Source organism: Typopeltis vanoorti, chromosome 2 (assembly GCF_054136105.1).
Source record: "Typopeltis vanoorti isolate ZY-2024b chromosome 2, IOZ_Tvanoo_1.0, whole genome shotgun sequence".
NCBI lineage: Eukaryota > Metazoa > Arthropoda > Arachnida > Uropygi > Thelyphonidae > Typopeltis > Typopeltis vanoorti.
The window spans coordinates 180,003,416-180,029,509 of NC_143550.1; the positions used below are offsets into that span (position 1 = coordinate 180,003,416).

The following is a 26,094-nucleotide window of genomic DNA, read 5'->3' on the forward strand; positions in this document are numbered from 1 at the left end:
AATGAAACATTTTAAAGCAGAAATATGATATGAAAGAATATGAAAACAGTGTTGAATGAAGGGAAAAACAAGAACAGGAGATAAATCTTGTAAGTCTACTGCCATGGTATGAAAGGAGTGAGCTGAGAAGAAGAAGAGCTATGATTGCAATAAGTAGACTGTGCAAAAGAAAGAGTGTGCAGCATGTTAATGTATGGAATGATTTCAATGGTCAAGAAGATTTGTACATGCAAGGTGGATTGCAGTTGAATGAATTGCAGAGAAATCAGAAATGGCTGAGTGGATGTATGCATTAAATTAAGTGATAGTAATTGTCAGTGTAATAGAAAACAAAAAAGAGAGAGAATATGATAACTTAGGGATTACACAGGGAATAATACATTAGTGAATGAATGTAGATAATATGCATGTGACAGATGCAGAAAAGACTGTTCAATTAATGAGTACCCATGTTGCAAAAGGCTACCAACTTGATGTATGCAACAGCTCACTGCTGTCTTCAATGGATGAAGAAATTAAGGTTTATGAGGAGCAGGTGCTAGAGCTCTTGCATAAATTGAATAAGAATTCTGCAGTGGTTGCTGATGGGATATTCACACGGATGCCAAAAAAATGTGTTCAGCTGAACTGGCATTTCCTTTGATCAGGCTATTTGAGCTCCCAGAACAGGGAAGAAGATTCCACAAGAGTGGAAAGAATGTATAATAATCCCATTGCACAAAGATGGTGTAAAGATTGATATGTAATACTCTCAACTTATCTCTATTTCTAGAGTAGTGTCTTGAGATTTCGGAGAAGTCAGTAAGAGCTTATATCATATCATGCAAAGCACAGATGTGTATAATGCAATGCATTATGGAAAGGGTCATTACTGAGCGATTTTGACTTCTATTGAGGTCAGGCCTAGAGGAGATATCAAGGTTGAAATAATACAGAAATCATATATTACCCATATACAAGCAAGCCAAATGGTGTCACACCTTATTATTAAAATACTTTGGATAAATATGCCAAGAAATTATACTCTTGGTTTAATCCTTTATCCAAGTGTAAGCAAACAATGTTTGCACATGAAGTATCATCGTCATCATGACTGGGCTACAGCTGACCCTTGAAGAAGGCGGGTTTGAACTGCACTCAATGCATAGCATTATACATGTCTGCAAGGAGATGTGCTTTGCATGGTGGGAGATACTGAGACAAGAGTGATGAGAGCTTGGTCCACCTTTGCTGCGAGTTGCCAACAGATGCACCACCTTACCTCAGTCCTGAAGAAATTTTCAGGTGTAAACTTTGTTTGCTCACACTTGGATAAAGGATTAAACTAAATTTATTATAGTCTAACCAAGTTCAAAATAAACTTCCAACATCTTTCTCTAAATCCAGAGTGATTCAATAATAAGGTGGTACACCTGTTGGCAACTTGTATAGGTAAATATGACCTCTCCTATTGCTTCTGCCTCAGTATCCCAATGTTTGGGTCTGCCTCCCACTGACAAAACCTCAATAAAGGTTGAAACCGCTCGGCAGTGGCCCTTTCCTTAATACATAGTAGTATACATGTCCGCAAGGAGATGTGCTTTGCATGGTGGGAGATACTGAGACAAGGAGTGATGAGAGCTTGGTCCACCTTTGCTGCGAGTTGCCAACAGATGCACAACCTTACCTCAAGTCCTGAAGATATTTTCAGGCGCAAACTTTGTTTGCTCACACTTGGATACAGGATTAAACTAAATTGATTAAACAAAAGTAAAGATGCTGTATTAAATCATAATTTCATAAAATTAACTGTTACTATTAAATTAATTAATTAGCATCAAATAAAAATTTTATGATTCATTCATTAGTGTATATGCTAGGCGAAACTTTTTTTTCCATGGCCTGATTATTTTAATACATTTTCGTGACGCACTAAAATTTTTATGGACAATAGGTAAAATAAAACAGATTTGAATGTTTATAGTTTTTTCATTTATTATTCTTATAATAAAGAAGCAACTCTTACAAAAATATAAAGAAATTAAACTAAAGCCAAGTAATTTATTAATAAGAAGTGTGATGCTATTGTTTGTTAACTAGAAACTTCAGGTTTGGAGGAAAAGATGATAACTTTATTCTTAAATCCGGTTCGACTTCCAATCGGTTTCTATATTTATTTTTTAGAAAAAACAGTGTTGAAAAGCCTGTTTTACACTTATAGGTTGTGACAAAAGGCATTAGAAATTTTATCACTTTTTCTGCTGAAACTGGGTACTCCTGACGGCAAGACAGCTCAAAATCCATCAGTCGTATTGTGTTGAAGATGTCTGAGTGCCGTATCACACGACAGTTCAATTATAGATTCAATATCTGAATCCGGCAATTCTGTCTCAGATTCTACGTTCACTGTAAAAGGGTTCCTTATCCATGCTTTGTTGCTGTTGATAGGGGGAAATATTCTTTCAGACTTGCCTGCAGTCCTAGCATATGTTCCTTGATAACAGCTGAAATCTCATCTGGCATGGAACTCATATTATACTCTTTTTGTAACTCTGTTAGCTTTATAAAAGATTTGTAATTCCCTGTTTCCACACGACGGGACCACAAATTGAGTTTTTTTGTTGCAGCTTCCACCTTCTCTTGCACTTTAAATACAGTTACATTGCTACCTTGTAATGTCAGATTTAAATTATTCAAAAAATCAAAAATGCCATAAAGGTAGGCAACCTTGATTAACCAATTGCCATCATGAAAACTGTCTTTGAATTCAAATATTACATCCCTAGCGAATGGGGGATGTTGGTCTAAGAACATTAAAACTTCATCCTTCATTTCAATAAGTCTTCTTAAAACATTCCCTCTTGACAGCCATCGTACCTCGCAGTGTAAAAGAAGATGTCCATGTTCATTTCCCATTTCTTTGCACAACGCAGAGAATATTCTTGAATTCAATGGACGAGATTTTACAAAGTTTATAAATTGTACACACTCTTGCACAGTTCATTTAAAAGTAATGGCATTCTTTTGAAGGCCAATGCTTCTCTGTGAATGCTATAATGCACCCATACACAGTCTGGTGCTATGGCTTTGATCTTCGAAAAACATCCAGTATGTGCACCTGCCATTGTGCGATCTCCATTGCTCCTCAGTCCCACACATTTCTTCCATTCAATGCCCTTTTCACTGATGTAATTTGCAATCAAATTAAAAATTTCTTCAGCTGTTGTTCTTGTCAGAGGTTTACAAAAAAGAAATTCTGTGTGAGTTCTATTGTCACAATCGTATATCATAAACACATTAAATTGGCATTGTCCAATATGTCTGTACTTTCATCAACTTGCAAGGAAAAAAATTGCACTCTTTTAAGTGACCTACGACAGTTTCTTCTATATCATATATTAATCATGGAGATGGCAGATATTATATATCTGCCATCTCCATGATTCTACACTTCCCTATGTTATTTGATAGGCGTCAGCATATTTACTTGGCTTTTTTTATCACATATTCGAGATGCTCACATTTTCATTGCTGGAACTATTAATTTCTTGGCAACTGTGTGAGGATAACCAGTTTCAGCAATTAATTTTGATATTTCATAAGAAGCCATTACAAGGTTTTCAGACTGAGCTCCCTGATAAAAATTCGAAGACATAGTCTTCTTGGTAGCTATTAGTTCTCTCTTTTTATTTATAAAGAAATCTACTGGGTTATAACTTTAGTTCGGATGTTTCAATTCCAAATGTCGCCTCAACTTTGAAGGTCTCATGGACTCATTTGAAAGTGCTGCACAACAAATAACACATAATGGTTTGTCATCAGCACCCTTGATGAAACCGAATTGTATGTAATCCTCAGAATACTGTTGGGTCCAGTACATCTTTTATGTAAGAGTAGTAGACAACACATTGTGCGGCCGCTTGTTAGTGCTGTTCTCGGAACTCGAGCCCGGCTGCACGAGTTCAATTTAACAATCTAATTGAAGAGTTTGTAACCAGCACATTGTTTGTTTGTTGTTTTATTACCCATTTATCCATTGTTAAATAGGTAATGGCAAGCAAGATAAAGAAAGAATAAAATAAATTATTTAGAAACATTTATAATAATTACGGTTGTTCAGCCGAATCCACCGGGCAAGGTACATATCATTAATACAATAAAATATGCTCTCTCTCTCTCGATACTTAACTCAAACTGAAAAAGCAGAGTGAGTACGTGGCAGGCGAGTAAAACAAATGCCAGAGCGCCAAACAATTTGGCTGGTGGTGCGGGTGCCGTCAAGCAGCCTCGCCATTAGTTGAACTACTTTACCGCGAACAAAGACACTGTGAAATGGCGAAGCGGACGGAGCACGTTTTTCATCTCTATTAATTAAATTAATTATTCATTAGTCCCGATTAAACGCTATTTACTTGTATTTTAGAGTTTCATGAAAAAAAGAAAACCAAAAAACGAAACACCTAGGTTTTCGAGAGTTTTTTTAGGCAACCCGGCATTTAGCTCTTGTGACCCGATGTCAGTCATGACCCACCATTTGGGAAACGTTGTGCTAGACTACTGCGAAACAATCAAATCGATTGCACTATGCTACCATAAAGCAATCATATTGCTCCTTTTTCGTTATCAATGCATAAAATTGTTATACCGTTAAAATAAATACGAAAAATTTCTTTTTCATTATCTTTTCATTTTTGATGTCTAATGTTAGTAATATGTATAACATCTACAGTGTTTTGTATCATATAAGACAATACTGATGTAGGTACTGACAGACATATGATTCACCTTGTAAACAGACAACATAACATAAACTTCCTGTATCGATAAATACAGTATATTTCTGTAAATGTATTTTCACTTTCTTGTGATTTTCTTTTCTCAAGCTCACTTTATTGTATACGAGTTAACCGACTGCTTATGTTATCGGTAAGACTTCTGGTCATCAACAGTAGGTTCATAGTAATTAAGTTTTTGGAGAGTCAAAAGTTATATGCAGATTTTCGACTGCACAGAGGTTCAGTGCCCCTAACCCCTTCGCTGTTCAAGGGTCAACTGTATATAAAGGCTAATGACATCACATCAACTGCCTTAGTATCTCATAATGCAAAGCACACACACACCATTTTAGCATCTATCTCTAATCTAGAGTATTTTAATAATAAGGTGAGACACCTTTTGACTACTTGTATATGAGTAATGTATGACTTTTGCATTACTTCAACCTCGTTATCTTTTCTGGGTCTGATTCCCACTGATGAGACTTCAGTAAAGGTCAAAATCAGCCTGGTAGTGGCCCTATCCATAATGCATTGTATTATACACATCCGAAAGGATGTGTGTTCCAACAGTTACATAAATAGAGGATATTGTGGGTCCAATATTATGAGAAGTGATGAACCTCTGCAGTGAAATAAAGGGCAGGCTATGGAGTGAAGGCCAACAAGTTCCCTTCCTGGCCATCACTCCAAAATCAAAATACTTCTCTGGGAGGAAGTAAAAAAAAAAAAAAAAATAAAAAAAAAAAAAAAAAAAAAATAAATAAATAAATAAATAAATAAAAAAAGAATTAGAAATATTAAAGCTGTTGCAATAAAATACAGCAAATGAAACACATGAGATACTGTTGTAATAGGTTTCACGGTATAATAAGAACACAGATGGTTAAGAAAATAACTATTTATTAACTTAAAGCTAATATTTCGCTGGTATTATATCCAGCATCTTCAGAGCACACAACACAAAGTTGGTTACAAATGTAAAACAACCATAATCCGGTGTAACAGTGGGGGCTAGTATAAGTGATTGCAGCGTGCAACACAAGACTAAAGTCCTAATATGGTGCAATCTAGGTTAAAAAAAAAAAAAAAGTTTTGAAACAGTAGTCAAATATTAGATTTAAAAAAAAAAAAAAAATTTCAAATTGAACAAATATAAATTAAAACATATTAATTTGGTTAGGATGACTGTCGTCCAAATCTTTGGTAGATTTATACAGCCTATCCATGTGAGATACTGGTATGACTGCTAAAGGAATATACAAAAGAGTTCATAATGCTGCTGGATTCGTTGTTTACCTGACTCTCAACATGCACATGATTCCTAATGAACAGGGGGGAAGGGAGAGATAATTCCATTATATAAGGATGCAGCATCTATGGGTGGTAATCTAAGTATTGAAGAGGCTGGTTAGGAATCACATCAAAAGGTAGGTAGACAATGGTAAGATACAGTTGGAATAGCATAATTTTGTTAAACAGAGGTACTATTAGGAAATCTGAGGGCAACTGGGAGATTCTTTCCTCTCAAACTGCATTTTCCACTATCTACTAAAAAGGGCAACCTAATTGCCCTAAGGTGGCAGTTCCACCCGTCATGCTAGTAACTTGACATAGAAAAACATATACAGGCATCCCTTGGTTTACGATGGTTCAATTTACGCCAATTCACAATAACGTGGATGCCTGCGCGTGCTTTCTTAATGTAGTGTGGTCTGAATGAGAAACGACGCTAGCAGGCACTCTAGTGTTTGAGTATTTATGGAGCTACTACGAAATATATGTATGAAACCTAGTTTTACTGTTGAATCTACATAATTGTTCTATTTAATTTTTTTTTACATACATAAGTATTTAAATTGATAAAGTACGTAATTACATACCATGTCTGATAAAAGAAGTGCAGAGAAGTTAGCAGAACTTGGTGTTAAGAAGACGTGGAAATCACGTGAAAAGAAGATGGCGGTGATTCGAAGAATGGAAGATGGGCAGACACGTCTTAATGTCTATAGAAGTATGAACTTACGTCCATCGACTGTTACTACAATTATGAAAAATGCAGATAGAATAACACAGTCGTCGCAACAATCTACGGCAGCACTAAATGCAAAACATGTAAGTTATAGCAGGGATAAACTTTATGAAAACATGGAAAAATTATTATCATTATGGATGGATGACTTGAATCAGAAAAACATTCATATGACACAGGCTGTTATGACTGAGAAGCAAAAGCAATTTTCGAGGATCTTAAAAAGATAGATGGAAGCAAAGAAACTTTTTAGGAAGCAAAAGTTGGTTAATGAGATTTAAGTCTTAAAGCAAGTGCCACAGTGTCAAATTATGTGGTGAGGCAGCAAGTGCAGATGTTAAGGCAGCGGCTGCTTTTCCTAAAGAATTTCAAGACTGTGTAGAATAAGTAAGTTATCCTCCTGATCTCATTTTTAATGTTGATGAGACTGGGCTCAACTGGAAATAATTGCCATCACAAATTTAAAAAAAAAACCCAACTCAACATCACCAGAGTTAAAGATCGGTACTATCATCATAAGAAGCTTGAATGGCAAAGAAATGGAGCTAGCTGAGGAATCAGATAAGTACCAGATCGACATAATAGGGGTGACTGAAATGAAACAAGCAGTGATAACAGCACAGTGGTAAAAAACACTGACCAGGCATGCAGTCAGGAATACATATCCATAATTGAAGTAGAAAAAGCCATCAAAGGCTTGAAATGTGAAAAGGTAGCAAGAGTAGATGATATTCGACCAGAAATGCTGAAGTATGTGCAGTGCAACCACAGTAAGAGTCTTACAGTGGCTGCACTGCATAGTTCAGAAAGCCTGGACAGAGGGACGAATTCCAGATGATTGGAGTAGAGCTCTCATAGTACCCATATATAAAAAGAGAAATAAAACTGAATGTGAGAATTACAGATGTATTTCCCTGCTGAGTGTTCCTTGCAAGATCTATGCAAGTATACTTGAGAAACTGTTGAGAAGAATTGTGGAAGAAAAGCTTGGTGAAGAACAAGCTGGATTCAGGCCAAATAGAGGCTGTCAGGATCAGATCTTCACTTTACGACAAATAGTCGAGAAAGCATGGGAATATAACAAAGATCTGTATTTAAGTTTTGTCGATTTGGAAAAGGCATATGACAAGGTGCCAAGAGAGAAGCTATTCAATACGCTGAAGTTATATGGTGTCAATGGGGCATTATATCAAGCAACACTTACTCTTTATTTGAGTTGTAAGTCAGCAGTCAGAATTGAAGGAAGTACAGGAAGATGGTTTAATGTTAAATCTGGTGTGAGACAAGGATGTACATTATCCCCTCTGTTATTCATTATCTATATGGATCACATTATGAAGGACAGTGGTATTAAACCTGATATCAAAATTGGAGATGTTAATGTCAGCTCTTTGCTTTATGCGGATGATGTTATACTTCTAAATAAATCCGCTACAAGTCTGTAAGATTCTCTGACTAAATTGAATAGCTCTTGTAATAGATATGGTATGAAGGTCAGCAATAAAAAGACAAAGACAATTAAAATAGGCAGAATCATTGAAAATATCAACTGTGTTGTGAATGGAGAACCTGTGGAACAAGTAAAACATTTCAGCTACTTAGGCATGATTTTTACTGAAGATGGTAAATTAAATATAGAAATAGACAAAGAATCAGCAAAGCTGGTATGGTGGGAAGTCAATTGAATAAATTCATATGGAATAAGAGAGAAATTAGTCGGAACACTAAATTAGCTGTATACAAGACAGTGTTCAAAACAGTTTTAACTTATGTATTTGACAGCTGGGTCAGAAGTAAAACATTTGACCAAAGACTAGAGACCACAGATGTGAGAGTCCTGAGAAAGATTAGAGGTGTGAACAGATGGCATCAATGGCAATATCATATTAAAAACAAGTATATTGGGAAAGAACCTGACATTGTCAGCATCCTGGAATGTGTTAGCAGAGCTTATCTCATGTGGTATGGTCACTTAAACAGAATGGGCGAAGAAAGATTAGCAAAACAAGTGTTCTCTGCCAGGTTGGAAGCAAAACGACCCAGAGGAAGACCAAGATATAGGTGGATTGATACGGTACAAAGTCTTGACAAGTAACAGACTGATATGGAGGAAAATTGTAGATAGGAAGTTAGTAATGATGTAATTTTTTTCATGTAGTACTATCATATCCTGTACATCCCTTGAGGGTACATGGCAGGAATTTGATGATGATGATGATGATGATGAAAGATAGACTTACGCTTTTGTTGGGTAGAAATGTCTCCGGAACTTTCAAGCTTAAACTAATGTTGGTATACCATTCACAGACACCATGTGCCTTCAAGGTTCTAAAAGCCATGCTGCCAGTCTATTGGAAATGGAACAAGACGTTTTATAGATTGGTACACAAATTATATTTTTTCTATCGTGCTTTGCTTCTGTAAAGAAAATGATCTGCCAGCCAAGGCATTGCTTCTCTTGGATAATGCCCCTGGACACCCTCAAAACCCTGCTGAAGTAAAAACACCATTGAACGTCAAGGTTGTTTACATGCCCCCAAATACAACATTGCTTTTGCAACCAATGATCACAGGATTATATCAATCTTCAAAGCCTATTACCTCCATATAATATTTATGGAAATGGCAAGAGTCTTGGACACTTCAGTAAAAACTATTAAAGACTATTGGTGGTCATTCGATATTTTGAAGGGCATTAACAACATCAAGGCAGCTTGGAACAAAGTGTCAGCAAAGTGTTCAAAAGGAGCACGACAAAAACTTCTTCCGGCATTTATGCACGACTTCAAGGAATTAGAGCAAGAGGAGAATGTTATTGAAGACATTGCAAACTTGCGCAAGAGGTGGGATTGGACGATATTATAGCTGAAGATGTGACAGAAGTCTTAGAGAGCCATGATAAACCGCTTTCCAATGAAGACTTAAAAGAATTAGCCTAACAATTAAGTCAACATCCAAAGGAGAAAATGAAGAAGGTCCTCTGAGAGATATAAAAATGGCCGATTTACAGCATATTCTTGCAAGCATAGAGACATTGACTGACAAACCCATCATTGGGAACGGAGTGCGAACGTAAAAAGGAGTATAATCGCATCTATTCGACCTTACACTGAACTCCTTAAAGAAAGAAAAACAAAATCCAGGCAGTTAACCCGACACTTTTTTCCAAAAAAAATGCAGGTGATCCGAAACCAGGAACTTCAAGATAGAAATATGTAATATCTTTTCGAAAGTTTCATATTTTCTGTATATAATTTTCTTTTGTTTTCGTTATTAATAATTTTATTTTAACAAATATATATGTACATATTATCAAAGCTTTAAATATAATACACATACTTTATGTGCATATTGTTTGACTGCACAGAACATATCATATATAATGGAGCAGACAACTAATACATGCAAAAGCTGGCATAATACGTGGAGATACGTCCACGTATCTCCACCATACTGTGGGTTTAGGGTCTGATTGAGTTAAGATTTTACTTTCAAACTCCTCCATAAAGAGATCAGCACAAGATGGAGAGAGAGGGAGCTACACATTGCAAGGCCAGTCAATTGCTGATATAAAAAGTTTGATGTTAAATAATGACGGAAGAGAGAAGTAATATCTTGCGGGAGCAAACTTCCTAAAATGTATGGTGGAGATACGTGGACGATATCTTTATCTTTTGGAACCACACAAAAAAGGACCTGTTCGACTTTCTTTTCAAAATCAACTCTCTATATCACAATCAAATTCACTCTAGAACTGGAAAAAGATAACCAATTATCATTTCTGGACACTTTAAGAAGTTTCCAAATGGTGGTAGCAACCTCTCAGTTTGCCGCAAACCTACCAATACAGGATGTTATTTATATTTCACTTCCTGCCACCACATTTCTCAGAAACTTAGTATGTACACATGTTGAAGAACCATGCCTCTCTCCTTACAACAGATCAACAAGACCTCCAGGAAGAACTATCCTTGATATCCACCAACCTTACCATGAATGGATTTTCTCGAAGACTCGTCCACAAGATACTTTTCTCTGAACCCCGACAAAGACAACAAGATGATATACGTTATATTTCTACCATCGTCATTCCATACTTAGGGACAGTTTCCAATAAGATCGCTAGACTCCTTAGACCACATAAAATAAGAGTGGCCTTTAAACCCACAGAAACGATTAGACAATTCTTAAGATCTCCAAAAGATAGCCATCCTTTCTCCAAATATGCTGGAGTTTATAACATACCCTGCTCGTGCGGCTTGAATTACATCGGCCAAACTTCAAGGAGCCTTGAAATTAGGCAAAAAGAACACATAGGTGATGTCAATAATAACAGATAAAAAAATTGGGGTCAATTAGCTTTTCATTTCTCAAGAACGAACCATATCATAGAGTGGGATAAAAGCACAATTCCTCACATCAGTGCTTCTCAAAGTGTGGTACGCGGACCCCCGGGGTTTTGCAAAAGGTCTTCTGGGGGTCTGTGGCAATTTTCGGCTATGCATCATTAACGCATGGAATAAAATTTAAATTTGAGATTGTAAAACGTTCCAATTGTATCACTGAATAAGGTACTGAGACATCTGCAGGCTGTGTAATATGTTTCTCAACAAACAGTGCAATTAGAGACAAATGGGTAAAAATGGCACTAACTAATGAATCGCATGACCTCTCTCCCACATAAAATGCTGTATAGTAGACAATCAAAACCATATGGTGCACCGGCAACATATGGTTTTGTTTGAGTGAATGTGTTAAAACTAAGAAATATATAGTGAATGTGTTTCAGATATTATATAAGGAATTCGGTTGAAGAAAATTAGCATTTCTACTCAACTGTCGGCATGCCTTTGTCAATTAGTAGTGCGATCTTTTGTTAATATCGCACCAATCATATGAACGTCTTTATAGCTGCTTTATCTCTACTGGTCTACCATTGCTGTCTGTTTCGAGTTCTGCTTTCACTAGCCATTTTTTGAAGGACTGTTCGTTATATACGGTAATTTTTTTAGCTTCCAAATTCTTAAGTATGGATCACTGGTTAAAGACGGGATTTTTAAAATGTGCGAAAGATTTTCTTGTTTCTAACAGATACAAGTAGCTGTTAGAAACAAGAAAATGTTGATATTACATCTGGATCAAGTGAAACTGATAAGTGTGTGTCATCTGACATCTCTAAAGAACCAACTAGGAAGAAGATGAGAAACTTTCATAAGTACGATATAAATTACTTGAAATGTGGATTTTCATGGACGAGAAATGAAGAGGAACATATTCCATTATGTGTAATTTGCGGTGAAACTTTAAAAAATGAAAGCATGAAACCATGTAATTTAAATCGCCATTTTGAATCGAAACATAATGCATGCAAGGACAAACTTGTCGAATTTTTTCAAAATAAACTAAAAAATTTAAAAGAATCTCAAAAAGTGATGTTGATCGTGTCAGGAGGTGAAAACATGAAGGCTTTAGAAGCTTTGTATCGTGTGTCGCTATTAATAGCAAAAAATGGTGCAGCGGAAACAATTGGTGAAACTTTGGTCAAGCCCGCAGCAAAAATAATAGCCGAAATTATGATCGGAGATGATGAAAAAAGATCTTTTGATCGGATTTACCTTTCAAATAGTACCGTTCATCGAAGAATCACTGAAATGGCTGAAAATATAAAACAAATATTGTTATCCGATATACGTAAGAGTTGTTATTATGCGTCGCAGGTTAAACATTACAAATTTTGCAAATCTTCTAATGTTCGTTAGGTACGAAAAAAAATCAAAAAATTCATGACGACCTTTTATATTGCCAACCATTGCCAGAGCATACAACAGGAGAAGAAATATTCAATAGTATAAATACCTTTATGCATCAAAACGAGCTTGATTGGAAAAGTTGTGTTGGAATAAGCACGGACGGAGCAAAATCCATGGTTGGATCTAAAAAAAAGGGCTTGTTTCAAGGATAAAAGCTGTTGCACCAAATGCAAAGTCGACACACTGCTGCATACACAGGGTGGCCTTGGCTACACATATGATGTTTACAGACCTAAGAAAAGTTCTTGATAAGCTGTAAAAATCATAAATTATATTAAAGGCCGTCCTCTAAACACCAGACTTTTCTCTCAACTTTACAAAGAAAGGAAGCAACTATACACAACTTCTTTTCCATACCGATGTTTGTTGGATTTCTCGTGGAAAAGTCCTTACTCATTTATTTGAACTCCGGAGTGAAATGCAAGTTTTTCTTGATGAAAAGTTTGAATTGAAAAAGCATTTACATAATTGGAAATGGCTCAGTCAATTAGCACCATCACAGATATATTTACTGTATTAAATAGTCTTAATTTATCTTTATGAGGCAAGGAAATTTCTATATTTCATGTCCAAGATAAAGTGAACACCACGTTGGCAAAAATGAAGTTATGGCAAAAGCAGGTTGGTAATAGAGAATTTGACGTGTTTCCATCGCTTTATGAATTGCTCGCAAGTTCCAATGAACTAATTGATGATCATGTGAAAATTACTATCATGCAGCATTTAAAAAGCTTACAAATGAATCTAGAAAAGTATTTCCCTGAATTGGACATTAATACTGAGTGGATAAGATATCCTTTCAATAAAAACAAATTTATGCCAAAGGGTCTATCATTAATAGAAGAACAACAACTTTTAGAACTAGCTTCTAATGGTTTTCTAAAAAATAAATACAGCGAGAATACGTTATCATCATTTTGGCTACAAATACAGAATGAATTTCCTGAATTAACAGATAAAGCTCTAAGGTTCATTTTTCTATTTCTAAGTTCATATCTGTGCGAAGTTGGATTTTCGGCCCTTGTAGATATTAAGATGAAGAAGAGGAATCGCATTACAGATGTCGAACCGCATCTCAGATTGAAATTAACAACTATAGAGCCAAATTTTGCTGAAATTTTATCTCACCATAAGCAATTTCACTCCTTTTATTGATGATGAATTATTTCAAGCGAATAAAACTTTATAGTATCTCTATATAAAGTTTGTTCTATTAAAAATAAATCATATTTTTTGTTTACATGAACATATAAATTCAAATAAAATAGATATTTAATTATTTAATATTTTAAATTAATTTTTTGTTTTTAATTAATTAATTAGGGGATACTTGGTAATAATGAAAATTTAAGAAGGAGTCTGCGGATATCTGAAGTTTGAGAAACACTGCCTTACGTGGAGGAGGACTTCCGCTCCCGAATTTTTAAGGAGACCACAACAGTTGCCTGCTGTATACAAAACCTTAACAGGAACCAAGGACTAATCTTGCCCGTGATCTGGAAGACCCTTACCAGATCCTTCAACTCGCCAGAACTGAATTATAGTGCCAACTATAGAACGTTCCTAAATAACAACAAGCGATATCATGCACGCTCTATGCATGTATTGCACGTGCTATGTTCTTTGTTTAATATAATTGGAATCGGTTGATTATAGTTTGTAACAGTTTTTTACTTTTTAGTACCTTACATCAGTTATGTACCCTGAAGATGCCAACAGTCTTAGTTGGTGAAACTAGTTGGTATAACATAGTTGTTTATTATATGCACTTGATCAATATAATCCCATTAAAAGTCTTTCCAGAGCTTTTTGGTCAAGAAAATTAAACGTTTTTTAACAATACTAGAGACGTTTTAGGCAGCCAGTAGAAGAAATGATTGTGGAAAATGACATTGTGGGATAAAAATGGGAATAGAGTGACTGATGCAGAGGAGTGGAGTTATTCAATGGACACTTTATTGGAGTATTTCATCCTGGAGAAGTAAGTTTTAATACTAGATGGATAGGGCAGGTCCGAGGTGCAAGAGAGGAGAGTGTTCCAAATACTGAGTACCCAGGATGTCAGTAAAGCTGTAAGACTGGATGGTATTTCACCACAGGTTTTGAGAGAATGTGCTAAAGAACTGACAGCTCTGTTAACCTGGCTTTTCAATGAAAGTCAATCTGGCTATGGGAAAGGTACCAAAGGAATGGAAGGAAGGTACAATAGTGCCATTGCATAAGGGCAGTAGCAGACTGGAAGTGTGTAACTATAGGCGAGTTTGTGGTTCATTAGTAGTTGTAAAGATCTTGGAGAAATTAGTGAGGGACCATAGACAGCGTTGGGGATAAGGGTGTTATCTGTGAGAGTCAACATGGATTTTTAGTAAAATGATTGCCTTTTATAATAAAGTGGATTTCACAAAAGGCATTTGACAGAGTGACACATGATAAGGTGATATTTAAGTTGCAGCACATGGGTTTTGATGTTGGGTTAGTGAACTGGATTAAGGATTGGTTGTCTCATAGGTATCAGAGAGTTGTGTATGGAGGGGCAGTATCAAGGGGGCAGAGGGTTGCAAGTGGGGTCCCACAAGGCTCAGTAATGGGAGACCTGTATTGTTTAACCTTTATATCAATGGATTGCAGGGGATATTCAGTTGTTTGCAGATGATGTGAAGCTGGGAAGGGTTATTAGTAATAGTGCAGATGCAGCAGCCCTGCAAGAGAATATGAATAAACTAGACAGATGGGCGAATGAATGGAGGTATCAGTTTAATGCAGCAAAATGTCAAGTCTGGAAGTTTGGGATACATCGATGGGAGGCTGCATACTCGATTGGAGGAGCTGTACTGGAGGAAGTAATTTCAACTTGATGTTTGCATCAAGTTGAAATTAAAAAGAAAATATAAATTCCATCATCAGAAACAAAGAGATACAGCAAGAAGCGAAGCAGAAATAGGAAGAATGTACAGAACAGTGTTAAAGGAGAAACTAAAAAGTGTGAAAAAAAAAAAAATCTAAGAGTGAAAGGAGTAATGAAGGTGATAAAGACGCAGTTGAAGAAAAAGTACCAGAAGAATTGAAGATCAAGAAGTGGATTTGAGAGAAAACACTGAAGTTAATATAGGAGAAAAGAATGTTGAGGATAAGAAAGGATTCATCAGAACAAGGGGTGTTTAAGAGTCAAAAGCAGTATAACTGAGAGGAGACCACATAGCCTTTAAAGGCTTCCAGAGAACCAACCAGGGCTTCTGAATTAATGTCCAATTCTCACCTTCTCATGGTGCACCCTGTTAGGTATCTACCTGGATACCGAAAGAATGAGTATGGGATGGCAATTTTGGATTTAGCAGACCGAATTGTATTCTTATTGGCTTATTAAACCATAAATAAAATGATGGTACGACATGACAGAATTTCATACCAGCTGCAGTGTCACTGGTTAAACAAGGCCCTTGTTGTTTTTGTCCAGGGAACCAGGACAAACAGCGAAAAGTCAGTTACTGGAACAAATTCTGAAAAAACAAAAAAGATATAAACTGGTAAGATCTTTTTAAGCAATAAATATAAAATGTTATATTCGGGCAATGACAATAAATATAAAATGTTATATTCGGGCAATGACAATCAGGGAAAAGAAGATGTAGCTATAGTTTGAACAAGAAATACGAGGCTAATCTTAGCATTTAAAATGACTGTGGCATTACCTTTGTCTGCTAAGGACTACATAGCCAAGATTGCAGAATTAGTTTTTAATATGATATTGCCATTGATGCCACCAGAATGGTGGCATCAATGGCAATATCATATTAAAAACGAGAATATTAGGAAAGAACTTGACATTGTTAACATCCAGGAATGTGTTAGCAGAACTAATCTCAGGTGGTATGGTCACTTAAATAGAATGGGCGAAGAAAAATTAGCAAAACAAGTGTTCTTTGCCAGGTTGGCAGGAAAAAGACCCAGAGGAAGACCAAGATATAGGTGGATTGATACAGTAAAAATTTCCTTATCAGATTCATCAATGTATCGCATATTAGAGTATGTACCATAATAACTTATTAAGGTACATGACTAGTTGGTCCACAGACTTGCAACGGAATCTGAAGTCACTACACCCATTGAGGCCATGATTGTATGGAGCCCCGAAAGTCCACAAAAGTGGAGTTCCGGTACGCCCGATCGTTGACGGAGAAATACTCCCACATATTTATTGTCCAAACACCTCTCCAGCCTCATAAAAGGACATATCAGAAAATCGGACACTTACATTATGAATTCAAAGCACTTTATTGAAAAACATCTCGACTTAAAGACAGACATTCTCGCTAGCTTGGATGTGGTATCTTTATTTACCAAGATCCCAGTAGAAGAAGTTATCAGTATCCTATACAATCTCTTCCCTGAAGAGATTGCTTGCATAGGATACGGCTCACCTTTTTCGTTATTGCCTTAAATCTAATTATTTTAAATGGAATGAAACGATATATGAGAAACTAAATGGCTTAACTATGGGCAGTCCCCTTTTGCCGCCTGTGCAGATCTGTTCATGAAAATGCTAGAAACAGACATCCTCTCAAAATTAGACCCAAAATCTTTAATGTGGTGGAGGTATGTAGACGATGTCTTTAATCAATAAAATTCTTCATCGCAACCCTCCACAACAACCTACCATCACTCAATACAGTCCATCCATAGTTATTCCTTAAGCAGGTAAAGTGTCCAAAAAGATCGCAAAACTTTTTAAACCTTTCAACGTCAGAGTTGCATTGAAACCAGTCAAGACTGTCCGTCACGTTTTAAGATTGCCAAAAAGACATTAATGCTTTTTTTCAAAAACGCTGGAGTGTACAACATCCCATGTGCTTGTGTTCTAAACTATATAGGACAGATGTCGAGAAGGCTCAAAATCCGTAAAAAAGAACATAGAGGAGATGTTAATAACAACAGAACAGACAATTCAGATCTAGATCATTTTGCGATTACTAACCATACCATTGATTAGGATAGCAGCTCCATGCCTTAACAAGAAGATTTCTGTTGTAGAAATTTCAAGGAAGCCATTGTAGCCCTTTGTTCTGGGGAAAAATCTCAACAAAAACCAGAGAATGATAATAGCTGACATATGGAAAACCTTAATAAGATCACTCAGTCTGCCAGAATATAATTTTGCTCAAAACTACAGAACGTGCTCTCGTTGTATTAGTCACCGTTATGACTAAAACAACATGGTCCATGCGTGTAATGTTATGCGTTCTGTTTTAATGTTTAATTTATACAATAGTGTTACTCCATTTTCTCTGTACTACCCACTTTGAGTTTTTTCTCTTACCGTTAAAAGTCCTGAAGAAGCTGGACAGCCCCGTTGGCGAAACTTGTTGGTATTAGATGTTTATAAATCATAGTCAGTTAAAGATCAATATATACTTCATTTTATTTATATGTTGCTGGTAATATTTATGCAAGTATACTTGAGAAACAGTTGATAAGGATTGTGGAAGGGAAGCTTGGTGAAGAACTAGCTGGATTCAGGCCATATAGAGGCCATTAGGATTAAATTTTCATATTACGACGTAGAGAAATCATGGGAATATAACAAGGATCTATATTTAAGTTTTGTAGATCTGAAAAAAAAAAACATCAAAAAAAATCCTGTACACCCCTCGAGGGTACAAATCAGGAATTTGATGATGATGAGATCTAGAAAAGGTGTATGACAGGGTGCCATGAGAGAAGCTGTTCAAAGCGATACAGTTATATGGTGTCAATGTAGCATTATATCAAGCAATATTAGTTTTTATTTGAGTTATAAGTCAGCAATTAGAATTGAAGGAAGTACAGGAAGATGGTTTTATGTCAGACAAGGATGTATATTATCCCATCTGTTATTCATCATCTAAATGGATTACATTATGAAGGAAAGTGGTATTAAATCTGATATCAAAATTGCAGATGTTAATTTCAGATCTTTACTTTATACAGATGATATTGAATTTTAAATAAATCCAGTACAGGTCTTCAAGATTTCCTGAGTAAATTGAATAACTGTTGTAATAGGTTTGATAAAGGTCAGCAATAAAAAGACAAAGACAATGAAAATAGGCAGAAGCACTCAAAATATCAATTGCATCATGAATGGTGAACTTACAGAACAAGCAAAACATTTCAGCTATTCAGGCACGATTTTTAATGAAAATGATAAATTAAATATGGAAATAGACACCAGGATCAACAAAGCCGGCATGGTAGGAAGTCAACTGAATAAATTTATATGGAATAAGAGAGAAATAAGTGAAAACACTAAATTAGCTGTATACAAGACAGTGTTCAAACCAGTTTTAACTTATGGATCTCAGAGCTGGGTTAGAAATAAAACACTTGACCAAAGACTTGAGAGTCCTGAGAAAGAAGATTAGAGGCATGAACAGGTGGCATCAATGGCAATATCATATTAAAAACGAGAATATTAGGAAAGAACTTGACATTGTTAACATCCAGGAATGTGTTAGCAGAACTAATCTCAGGTGGTACGGTCACTTAAACAGAATGGGAGAGGAAAGATTAGCAAAACAAGTGTTCTTTGCCAGGTTGGCAGGAAAAAGACCCAGAGGAAGACCAAGATATAGGTGGATTGATACAGTAAAAATTTCCTTAGCAGACATATAAGATCTGACATGGGGTCTTGATAGATAACAGATTGATTTGGAGGAAAATTGATGATAGAAAGTTAGTAATTATGTAAGTTCTTCATGTAGTACTATCATAATGAAAGGGTGAAAGAAATGATTGTTGTGGCAGGTACGAATGATTTGAAAGGACACAAAATGGAAATGATAAAAGACTTGAATGAATTGTTTGAGGTAGCAAAAGAAAAGAGTGAGAGAGTTAGAATGATTAGTCTTTTGCCACGGTATGACAGTGAAATGTTTAAAAGGAGGGCCATAATTGCGAATGACTTTATGCGTGGATTATGTATGACGAGTGGTGTGGAATTTGTGGACGTGTGGAGTGAGTTCGATGGGAGAAAGGATCTATATAAGATGGATGGCTTGCATTTGAATGGTTACGGTGTAAGAAGACTTGAGAAAGTGTTGCTGAATGTGGTGGCTGTGCAAATTCAGGGAAACTAGATTTATTAAGGGGGAGGAGAGTAGATATACAGTCCTTAGGGAGGCAGTTGAATGTAAGAATGAATATAATATGCCCGAGCAAATAAGGACAACAAATCAGAGTGGGATAGTTAATATAAGGCATCAAGGTGGGATTGGGGCTAATGGGGGTTTTAAATTCATGTACACTAATGCTAGGAGTATTAGGAATAAGAAGGAAGAGTTTTTGGCCATGGTTGGCACCTCCAGACCACAGGTTATTGGTATTAGTGAAACATGGCTGATGGTAGATGATATAGCTAGTGGGATTGAATGTGATGGGTATAGTGTGTTCAGGAATAACAGGGAGAATAAAATGGGGGGAGGGGGGAAGGAGTGTTGTTGATTACAGCTGATGAGCTACAGCCAAGGAGAATAGAAGTTGAATTGCAGGATAGAGAAAAGAGCACATTTGAAGCCATTTGGTGTGAGATTGTGGATAGCAGAACTAAATATACAATTGGGTGCTGCTATAGACCAGGTGATGGAAAAGATGGTGGTGACAGTATGCACAAGCAAATAGAAGAAATGAGTGGAAGGAGGGTGATTATTATGGGAGATTTCAACTATGGTCGCAATGATCGGAGTGAGGAGGAGAGGACACACGGGAGGAAGGAATTGGATTTTATATTGGATAACTATCTGCGACAGCATGTAACAGAAAATACTAGGGGTTAGAGAGTGCTTGACCTAGTAATTACATCTGAGGATTTGGCTGTAACAAATATGACCACATTGCCACCAATTGGTGAGAGTGATCATAGGGGTGTAGACTTGGGAGGTGGATAGAGGTGTGGAATTTTCAATTAAGACAGGGTACATGTGGAATTATCAGGCTGGAAAGTATGACAAGCTTAGGAGTTTGATTGGTTCAGTGCCATGGCATGTACAACTGCAAGGACTAGAAGTTGATAGTGCATGGGAGGTAGTTAAGAAGTGCTTGCATGAAGCAATGGCTGACTGTATACCTAGAGTCCGAATAATAAATCAAGTAGGGGTTAAATGGATGAATAACACCATTAAGCTTGAGTTGCAAAAAAAGAAACAACTATGGAGGGAGAAGGGTGACCGACAGGCACATGAACGGTATAAAGCGCAGGCCAGAAGGGTGACGAGTGTGGTAAGAAAAGCAAAACAGGATTACGAAAGAACATTGGCCATGCAGGCTAAATAGAATCCTAAACAGTTTTTTAGATATGTAGCAAGTAAAAGGAAAAATGTACATGGCAGAATGATTTTAAAGAATGCCGATGGTAGGGAGGTAACTGAATCAGTTGATATAGTTGAGTTACTGAGTGAGCACTTTGCAAGAATATATCATGCAGGTGGTGACATTGCAGAAACGAATGTACCAGTAGATTATACGGGAATTGTGGTGAATGAAGTGGAGGCGAGTAGTCTATTCCATAACCTCAATGTCAATACATCTGTGGGATTGGATGGTATACCAGCTCGTGTTGTACGAGAAGCAGCTAAAGAATTGTCAGTACCCTTGACCATTTTGTTTAATTTGAGTCTCGGGTCTGGGTTAGTCCAGAGGGGGTGGAAAGAGGGGAAAATAGTTCCACTGCATAAAGGTGGTTCCAAGACTGCTGTTGTAAATTACCGACCGATTAGCATATCAGGAATCATTGTCAAGGTCTTAGAGAAATTAGTCAAGAAAAGAATACAGGATTGGATAGATGAAAATGGGATATTGTATGGGGGACAACATGGTTTTGTGAAGGGTAGTTCATTCCTCAGTAACTTGCTCACGTTTTATAACACAGTGACGGCTGAACTGGATAGCGGTAATGGGTTTACAGTAATACTATTGGACCTTGCCAAGGCTTTTGATAGGATACCACATAGAACCCTAATCAGTAAACTGGAGCAGATGGGGACAGATATAGGGTTGGTGAGATGGATAGGAGGGTGGTTGAAGGAGAGATACCAGAGAGTGGTTTTTTCAGGAGTGGAGTCTAAAAGACGGCTTGTGACTAGTGGAGTGCCATAGGGCTCTGTTCTTGGACCACTGCTTTTCAATTTGTTCATCAATGATATAGGAAAGGATTTGAGAGGAAGTGTTCACTTGTTTGCTGATGATGCAAAGTTGGGTAGAGCAATTATGAGTGCACAGGATGTCAAAATTTTAAAGGATGATTTGGATAGTTTGGAGGACTGGGCTAGGAAAAATGAATGTCAATTTAATGTGCCAAAGTGTAAGGCACTTTGGGGTGAAAAGAATAGCAGCAGTATCGCATTGGTTGAACCGTACTCCAGGAGATTGATGAGGCCAGGGATTTGGGAGAGTTGGTGGATAGGGAATTGAAGTTTAGGGGACACATTGCAAAAGTGGCTAAATTAGCTCATCAAATCACTTGGCTTCTGAAAAATACTTTAACATGCAGAGAGAAACAAGTTATTGTTCCTCTGTATCGAGTCTTGATAAGACCCCATCTGGACTACTGTGCCCAGTTATGGGCTTCAGGGTTTCTTCGTGATGGGGAGGAAGTGGAGAGGATCCAGAGACGAGTGACCAAGATGATAGCAGGTCTGTGGAATGAACCTTATGAGAATAGGTTGAAGATTTGTGGGTTGCAGAAATTGGACGATAGGCGAAGGAGGGGTGATATGATTGAGACATTCAAATTACTGAAGGGTTTCTATATGATTGATCCAGAAGATATTTTTGAAAATATGACTGGTGGTGGGAGGACTAGGGGCCATGAATGGAAGCTGGGCAAGAGCGTTTTTGACAAGGGTGTTAGAGCTAGGTTTTTAACTTGGAGAGTAGTGAATGAGTGGAATAAGCTTGCAGAGTCTGTTGTGGGTGCTACGACCGTGAATGAGTTCAAGGCAAGGTATGATAGATACTGTGTGAATGTCGAATAGTTGTTCTTGACATGATGTTAGGGCCTCCCTCGATGAGTCTGTCGACTCCTTGGAGTTGCCCGGAACAACAATAATAATAATATTCTGTACACCCCTTGAGGGTACATGTCAGGAATTTGATGATGACGTATATAGGTATATATGACTTCTGCATTACTTCAACCTTGGTATCTCTTTTGGGTCTGGTTCTCAATAATAAGACCTCAATAAAGGTTCAAAACTAGCCTATAGTTGCCCTTCCCACGATGCATAGATTTATACACACCTGACAGGATGCATGCTTTGTATTATGGGATACTAAAGCAATTAATGTGAAATTAGCTTCTATATATAAGTAGCCTAGTCATGAAAAAATTTCATGCACGAACCTTGTTTGCTTAGACTAGGATAAAGGATTAAATAATATAATTTCTTGGCATTTTTAATTTAATTTATTACCAAGTGAAAAAACTTTCTACAGACGTTCCTTTAAAGCATCTATCTTACAGAATAGACAGAAGTGAATTTTTGCAGACTGTGGATGGTGGAAATATAATCAGGCTCATATTCTGGCTACACTGTGATTCCATCTAATGTTAGTTAGATGTTATCAATTCATCTTCAGTAAAACTGTTGACTGAATGATACATATCTGAGTGTCTAAATACTCCCCCCCACCCCTGCATGAATACATGTACCCTATAGAAGTGCAATCATAATTATAATAATAACAACAGCATTATAACCTATGAAAGAAATCTGTTAGGTCAGTTCCATAGTTTGTTAAATTAAGTTACATTTGTTAAATGGTCTTTGCTACAGTGAAAATTCAAATGTATAAAAATATGCATTGCATAATAAAGAATTCAGACTATTAGATTTATATTTTACCTGTGCTTTCAACTGCATAGCTTTATCTCCGATATCTGCCATCCAACTCCATAACAGGGAAAGTCCATGATAATCCAGGAACAGTCTCAGACATGCTTGTTCAGTTGTATTCTGCAAAAATCAATTAGTGAATTTGATTAATTGGTTGGTTTAATTTTTTTATGGTGTATTAACATATAAATTTAACATCATCATCGTTTATTTATAATTTTACAATTATGAATAGGGAAACCAATCAAAACAAATGTGTGTGTGTGTGTGTGTGTGTGTGTGTGTGTGTGTGTGTGTGTGTGTGTGTGTGTGTGTGTGTGTGTGTGTGTGTGTGTGTGTGTGTGTGCGTGCGTGCACTAAGATAAGACTTGGATGCTCTTATGATGTGACTGGTTTCAACCTTTATTGAGGTCTCATCAGTGGAAGCCAGACCCAGAGGTAGGGATACTAAGATGGAAGCAATGGATAAGTCATATTTACCTATACGAGTTCCCAAAAGGTGTTTCACCATATTAATAAATTACTCTGGATTTAGAGAAAGATGTTGGAAGTTTTTTCCACTTGGTTAGACTATAATAAATTTATTATACATGTCCCCATGGAGATGTGCTTTGCATTATGGGAGATACTAAAACAAGTAGCGATGAGAGCTTGGTCCACCTTTACCACGAGTTGCCTCAGTCATGAAGATATTTCAGGAGCAAACTTTGTTTGCTTACTCTTGGACAAAGGATTAAACTAAATTTATTATAGTCTAACCAAGTGGAAAAAAATTCCAACATCTTTCTCTAAATCCAGAGTAATTTAATAATAAGGTGAAACACCTTTTGGCAACTCATATAGGTAAATGACTTCTCCATTGCTTCCACCTTAGTATCACTACCCCTGGGTCTAGCTCCCACTGACGAGACCTCAATAAAGGTCGAAACCGGTCTGGGTAGTGGCCCTTCCCTTAATGCATAGCATTATACATGTCTGCAAGGAGATGTGCTTTACATTACGGGAGATAATAAGACAAGGAATGATGAGAGCTTGGTCCACCTTTACCATGAGTTACCTCAGTCATGAAGATACTTCATCTCCACTTGGGCCTGGCTCCCACTGAAGAGACCTCAATAAAGGGCGAAACTAGTCTGGGTAGTAGCCCTTCCCTTAATGCATAACATGATACGTATCCGCAAGGAGATGTGTTTTGCATTATGGGAGATACTGAGATAGGAGTGATGTTAGCTTGCTTCACCTTTGAAACGAGTTTCCAGGTGTTGTACCACCTTACCAGTCCTGAAGATACTTTCAGGTGCAAACTTTGTTTGCTCACACTTGGATAAAGGATTAAACTAAATTTATTATAGTCTAATCAAGTGAAAAATAAACTTTCAACATCTTTCTAGAAATCCAGAGTAATTTAATAAAAAGGTGGCACACCATTTAGCAACTCCTATAGGTAGAGATGACCTTGCGAATGCTTCTGCCTCGTATCTCCACTTGGGCCTGGCTCCCACTGAAGAGACCTCAATAAAGGTCTAAACTAGTCTGGGTAATGGCCCCTCCCTTAATGCATAACATGATACATATCCGCAAGGATGTGTTTTGCATTATGGGAGATACTGAGATAGGAGTGATGTTAGCTTGCTCCACCTTTGAAACGAGTTTTCCAGTGTTGTACCACCTTACCCCAGTCCTGAAGATACTTTCAGGCACAAACTTTGTTTGATCACACTTGGATAAAGGATTAAACTAAATTTATTATAGTCTAACCAAGTGAAAAAACTTCCAATACACATGTATATATATGGGTCTTTGACGAGGATTCCAGATTTAACTTTAATCAATTTAAAAATATAGTCAATCATAATGATGAATAGATATGAGGCCAGAGTATCTCCTTGTAGGACTCCTGTGGTGATGGGGAAACTGTCTGTTTTGTCTCCATTAACTAGTACTCTGGCTAACATATTAACATATAAAATGATTTAAAATGAACAAGCAAACCAGCCCTGTGAACACACACACATCTACAGACCTAAGACACTCCTGGAATAAGGATTAACCAACCTATTCTGTAGGAATTTGGTTTCGAACGCCTATATGGTGAAGCGTGTAGTAAATGTAACTACAAACAAAGATAAACGTATCTGTAAAATTGATCACACAATTATAAAGATTAATTTTTTTGTGAAATTGTAAGATCCTCATTAAGTTTCATATAAGTCTAATACAGGCAAAAACAAGATTATCTTGTTAGAATCCACAATGAGATTCAAAAGAAGAATCGTAAAATACATTTCATTAAACACACAAAAAAAAAGTATTTCAAAAGAGCTAAAATGAAAATCAATAGAAGAAAAATTAAACAAATATAAACAAAAATTGGATAGAGTATGCAAATCCAATATCTTAAACAAAAAAAAATAATAATAATAAATAAATAAATAAACCAACTGGGAAGAGAAGGCCAGGTAGACCTTCAAAGAGGCTATTGGATTAAAAATCACAAAAACAGAACATAAGGTCTATATCCATATTTAACGTTATCATGATGATACTGTCAAATTGAACTCTATCCAAAATAATTGTTATCGTTATGATTCAGGATAACTTTATGGATAAAGGTATTCATTTTTCTGATGGTG

At 36.6% G+C, this 26,094-nt stretch overlaps 1 protein-coding gene across 2 annotated transcripts in view; it reads right to left on the reverse strand.

Moving 5' to 3' along the window:
* Set2 (SET domain containing 2) overlaps positions 1-26,094 on the reverse strand; it is a 552,532-nt gene that overhangs the window by 183,247 nt on the left and 343,191 nt on the right. For both annotated transcript variants that reach the window (XM_090414077.1, XM_090414085.1), the window contains one exon: positions 23,471-23,581. In XM_090414077.1, the coding sequence (XP_090270203.1) occupies positions 23,471-23,581 (111 nt within the window). The remainder of the gene's footprint in view (positions 1-23,470; positions 23,582-26,094) is intronic.